The following is a 5,838-nucleotide window of genomic DNA, read 5'->3' as shown; positions in this document are numbered from 1 at the left end:
AATTTGGGTCAGTCCAACAAGCTGTCAGCCATCTATAACTTTGACAGTCAGCATGCAGGTACCTACACCTGCCGTCCAATACCACCTCAAAACGTTCAGTCACCGGGAGTCACCCTGGCTCTTGGATGTGAGTATTGTGCATGGATATAGACAATAGTTCTGTATGTGTAGTTAGTATATATATATATATATATATATATATATAAAATGTCATCATCATCATCATATTAGTATGATTTCTGAAGGATCATGTGACACTGAACATGGTAGTAATGGCAAAATTCAGCTTAAAATAGTTATTTTAAAGTGTAAAATATTTCACAATATTACTGTTTAACTGCATTTTTGATCAAATAAGTGCAGCCTTGGTGAGCATAAGAAAAAAGAAATAAATGTTCAACAAAACATAATTGAATAGTACATACTGCATGTGGTAACATCTAAATTAGCTGAATTTATACATGTATTATTCAATATCAAGTAAAAAAAGCTATTCAAGGAATCAGCTGTGCATTAAATATTGTGTATTAAATACATAAAACTGTAAATACAGTGATTTAAGCCGGGTGTTCAACTGAATTCTACTGTCAGCCGCCCTCTCCCATTAGAAATTGCATTTCACCTCTCTCTTTCTCTGTGTCTCAGATGCTCCTCGCTACACCACGATACAGATCACCCCCCGAGAGGCAGTCAGAGAGGGCGATTCGGTGACTTTGACCTGCAGTAGTGATGGAGCTCCGCCAGCAGAAAGTTTTGCCTGGTTTAAAGAAGGAGAGAGTGGCAGTGTGCCAGACAGCTTTAGACCTGAGCTGAGATTGTGGAGTTTGGACTACAGGGACCATGGAGAGTACTTCTGTGTGGCCCGTAACCCGCTCGGCACAGACCGGTCCAGACCGATTTTACTGAATGTTACCTGTAGGTTGCCTCTATTTTTATGTAGCCAGAAAAAAATGATTTAAGCATTGCAGGTCTGTTTGCATACACTTTTAAAAATAAAGGTTCCAAAGGGGGGGTTTTGTGGCAATGCAATAGAAAAACATTTTGGGTTTCCCAAAGAACCTTTCAGTGAACGGTTAATAAAAGAACCATTTCTTAGTTTAAAGAATATGATATTCTAAAGAACCTTTCAGCATGCATCTCTAAATATTGAAGCTTTTTAACTGCAGGATGTGCAGTTTATCAGTGAGTAGGATCATTTCCTGATTTCCTATTTTGGAAATGTCACCAGACATTTGAACTTTTAATTTCCCTAATCAGACATATGTTTCCACTGTTGCTGATCTGATGTCTTTGTGAGTGCAGAGATTTATTTCAGTTGCTGGTACTTGTGTAATAACTTTAATTTTGGCAGGACATTATGTCACATTGTCTGCCACCCTCCAATAGATCAAAGTTCAAATCAAGTGTACAAATATAGGGCAAATCGGGAAACCACATGATGCTCAGCCATGAAAGGAGTATTTACTTCCTGTTTTCACTTGTTAAGTCAAACATCACTAGTACTACTAGCATTGGTCATACTTAGGGTTAGGGGTGTGTTTAAATGATTCAGTATTAAACTTTGGTACGTGACTCATCCCACATTGTTTAGGCCATGGGCATGATTGATACCTCACATTGTCCAGTTTATGTAGGACACGTATGCTACTTCTTTTCAAAATGTTGAAATTTCACCTTGTAAATGATTGAAAAGGGGAACCAAACTATATCTAAGTGGGTTATTTTGGAGTGAGAAATAAGCAATCATCTAAAATACCCTAGCAACCACATAGCAACATGTTAAGAACTTCTCAGAACAAAAAATAAAAAAAATGTCAGAATTGCAAGATATAAATGTGCAATTACGAGAAAAAAAAACAAAGAATTGTGAGATAAAAAGTCACAATTACCTTTTTTATTCCTTGGCGGAAATAGGCTTCCACATTAAATTGATCAAAAGTGAAAGTAAAGATCTTTGTAATTTTATGAAATATTTCTATTTTAAATAAATGCTGTTCTTTCTATTCTATTCATCAAAGAATTCTGAGAAACTGTATCATGGTTTCCACAAAATATTAAGCAGCACAACTGTTGTCAACATTGATAACACATTTTTCTTGAGCAGGAAATCAGCATATTTGAATGATTTCTGAAGGATCATGTGACACTGAAGACTGGAGTAATGATGCTGAAAATTCAGCTTTGATCACAGGAATAAATTACTTTTTAAAATATATACAAAAAAAAAAACTGAAATAATATTTCAAAGTGTTACTGTTTTTACTGTATTTTCGATCAAATAAATGCAGCCTTCTTTCAAAAACAAACAAATCTTTCCAAAACCTTTACCCAAACATTTGAACAGTACGTGTATTTGTGAGCAATGACGGTGTGACTTATTCTATGCTTTGATGTATTGTAAAATATATTTACATGTGTTTCCAGACTCCCCAAAAAACACAAGAATCCTCATCAGTCCTAAAGGAGACATCATGGAAGGGTTTGCTGTCAATCTGACCTGCAGCAGCAGTGCTAACCCTCCCATAGAGAAATATGCCTGGTACAAAGTGAAAGGCAGTCAGCCCTGGACCAAAGGCACTGTGCAAAATCTCACCTTCCCTAGCGTGCGTTCCCATCATGCCGGACAGTACTACTGTACTGCATGGAACGTGTTCAGCATGGGGACATCGCCCACTATTTCCCTTTCAGTACTTTGTAAGTTTATACTTATTATATTTGTATATCATAAATTATATTATAAAGTTTGTCCACCTCATTTTTAGTCTAAAAGCGCTTGTGGCCATTTGAATGTGCGAGGCTTCCGGTGTCATCGATTTCCAGTACTTTTTAGAGATATATACTGGCAATTCTGAGGGGGAAAAAAAGTCATAATTGTGAGATATGAACTTGGAATTGTGAGAAAAAAGTCAGAATTCTGAGTTTATATCTCTCAATTTTTACTTTATTTTCTCAGAATTGTGAATTTAGATCTTGCAATTCTATGGAAGCCTGTTTCCGCCATTGAATTAAAAAACTTCAGAATTGCAAGATGTAAATTCAAAATTCAAAATTCAGAGAAAAAAGTCATAATTGCGAGATATAAACAATACAAAAAAAAAAAATCAGAATTGCAACAATAAACTTGAAATTGTGAGAAAACTCAGAATTGCAAGTTTATTGCAAGTTAAGCTTCCGTTTTATACTCAACGGTTTGTGGTGCAAATAGTTTAACAATTTACTGCACTTTTTTACTCTACCCCATCTCTCTCTCACTCTCAGATGCCCCCAAAAACACCTCTGTCTTGGCACGGCCTTCCACTGTGGAGAAAACTCAGAATTGCAAGTTTATTGCAAGTTAAGCTTCCGTTTTATACTCAATGGTTTGTGGTGCAAATAGTTTAACAATTTACTGCACTTTTTTACTCCACCCCATCTCTCTCTCACTCTCAGATGCCCCCAAAAACACCTCTGTGTTGGCACGGCCTTCCACTGTGATCGAAGCGGGCAGCTCGTTGACGCTGACCTGCATCAGTCAGGCCAATCCGGCGGTGGAGAACTACACCTGGCACCGGATCAATGCGCCCGGTGAGCAGTTGGGGGTTCGGTGCCTTGCTCAAGGGCACCTCAGTCGTGGTATTGAAGGTGGGAGAGAGCACTGTGCATTCACAGACTAAACAGAATGTACAGACTAAACAGAATGTACAGACTAAACAGACTAAAAGTATGTGCGCTGGAAACAAGATACACTTTTCAGTATGTAGTAAGATACTATATCATAATGAAATAGTCTTTATACCACCGGGCATTATTATTATTAGCTTAATTTCCTATCTCAAAATTCATCATTACATAACTTTTAGGTTTATACTTTTAAAAAACTCAGCACCTTTGCTCAACAAAAAAGTCTCAGCCTCATCTTCTTCCATTGCACAATTCATTAATAACAACATTAACCCAAAAACAATCATGTATGTGTTTCAAAAGTTTGAAAATCTATACCAGAAATAGTATTGCATGACAGGCACTATACGCTAAAGTTGTATAATGTTCTGTGATTTGTGATGCACTGATTGTACATCGGATGCCCAAATATGCGTAAATATGCTAATACGGGACAGTCCATCGGCTGTCGTGGGCAGGGCCTAAGCACTATGACGTCATACTGCTCAGAAAATCAAAACGGCTTGATAATTGAGTCTGTATCATTTTTTTGGGAATTAAAAAAAAAGGAGTGAATGGATTTCTATCATTGTAGGGTGGTTGTATCCACACACTGCTAAGACACATTTATATGCAAGCACCATGTACAGTAAAAGTGAATTTTGCATCCAAAGTCCTCTTTAAGGATGGATAGTATATGAATTGAGTCATACTCTCCAAACTCATGAGTGTTTTATTTTGTGCCTGGTTCAGGAGGAGCCGGAGGAGATTTATGAAAGCAGCCAACCTTCCATCGTGCCCCTGAAAGAAGCTACTCAGAGCGCTGAGGAACAGGGAAAAATCAACTACATTACGGTGCATTATTCTCGCATGCCCAGGTTAAACACAATCACACAGTCCATGTGTGCTGGTTTGCGCCAGTCCTCTGTCATATTAAGGCCATAGATGTTGTGTTTGTCATCTTTATTACAGTCGGGAACAGGCAAAGGTCACAAACATACCTCTAGATGGAGAGAAGAAGCCCAAAGATGGTCCTAATGCTGTTTATACTGTTCTTGCCAAGCAACCGAGAGAGGAGATGGAAGAGTCTAAAGTCTAAAGCGGTCAACTGATGGAAGAAATTGTGAAACCACAGGGATTTTTTTAAACTACATGTACTTACAGCGCATGAATGGACCACTTGATGTAGGCTGAATGTCAGAGACTTGAAAATAGGCCACACAAGTGAAATCTCCACTGTTCTGTTCTGTTCAATTGTGTCCAGCTGCAGTTTGCTCTAATAAAATCCAGCTGCTCAAAACTAAATTTGGGGTCAGGAAGATTTTTTAATGTTTTTACAAGAAGTATCTTATGCTCACCAAGGCTGTATCTCTTTGATCAAAAATACAGTAAAAACAGGTATATTGTGAAATATTATTAGAATTTATAATGACTGTTTTTGAATTACTTTTTAAAATGTAATTTTCCTCATCAATCCTCCAGTCTTCAGTGTCACATGATCCTTCAGAAATTCTAATATGCTGATTTGCTGCTCAGGAAACATTTCTTATTGTTACTGATGTTGAAAACAGTTGTGCTGTTGATATTTTTGTGGAAACAGTGACACATTCTTTTCAGGATTCTTTGATAAATAGAAAGTTCAAAATAACTTTTGAAATAGAAATTTGAAATAGACATTTTTGGAACATTATAAATGTTTTTACTGTCACTTTTGATCAATTCAATGCATCCTTGCTGAAAAATGTTTATTTAAAAAAAACAAATTTTACTGGCCCCAAACATTTGAACAGTAGTGTATCCGCTATATGTTTGAGTGTGACACGATTAAACCCATCATTAAAAAAATCATCCCACTTAAATATTAATTAATAATTAATATGAATGGTAACATTACAATAAGGTTCCATTTATTAACATTAGTTAACTGCATTAGTTAACATGAACTAACAATGAAAAAATCTTCTATATTAAATTAATTAAATTAATCTTAATATTAAACAAACAATCTACTAATAAATGATTAAAATGAAAAGTTGTATCTGTTATTATTATTTAATAGACCTAAGCTAACATGAACTAGCAATAAATAGTTGTATTTATATTAACAAAGATTAATAAATACTGTAAAAAAATATATTGCCCATTTTAGTTCATATTACTTAATGCATTAACAAATGTACTATATAAACTATATATATA

At 35.8% G+C, this 5,838-nt stretch overlaps 1 protein-coding gene across 1 annotated transcript in view; it reads left to right on the top strand.

Moving 5' to 3' along the window:
* LOC107665646 (B-cell receptor CD22-like) overlaps window positions 1–3,968 on the top strand; it is a 16,860-nt gene extending 12,892 nt beyond the window's left edge. Inside the window, exons 5-9 of the mRNA XM_016456613.1 lie at window positions 13–127; window positions 646–915; window positions 2,425–2,694; window positions 3,430–3,564; window positions 3,964–3,968. Coding sequence (XP_016312099.1) covers window positions 13–127; window positions 646–915; window positions 2,425–2,694; window positions 3,430–3,564; window positions 3,964–3,968 — 795 coding nt within the window. The remainder of the gene's footprint in view (window positions 1–12; window positions 128–645; window positions 916–2,424; window positions 2,695–3,429; window positions 3,565–3,963) is intronic.
* Window positions 3,969–5,838: the final 1,870 nt, after the last annotated feature.

The sequence above is a fragment of the Sinocyclocheilus anshuiensis genome, unplaced genomic scaffold, assembly GCF_001515605.1.
Source record: "Sinocyclocheilus anshuiensis isolate Anshui unplaced genomic scaffold, SAMN03320099.WGS_v1.1 scaffold980, whole genome shotgun sequence".
Lineage (NCBI taxonomy): Eukaryota > Metazoa > Chordata > Actinopteri > Cypriniformes > Cyprinidae > Sinocyclocheilus > Sinocyclocheilus anshuiensis.
Note: the sequence above shows the minus strand (reverse complement) of the source record. Positions and strands in the feature narration are given on the sequence as shown.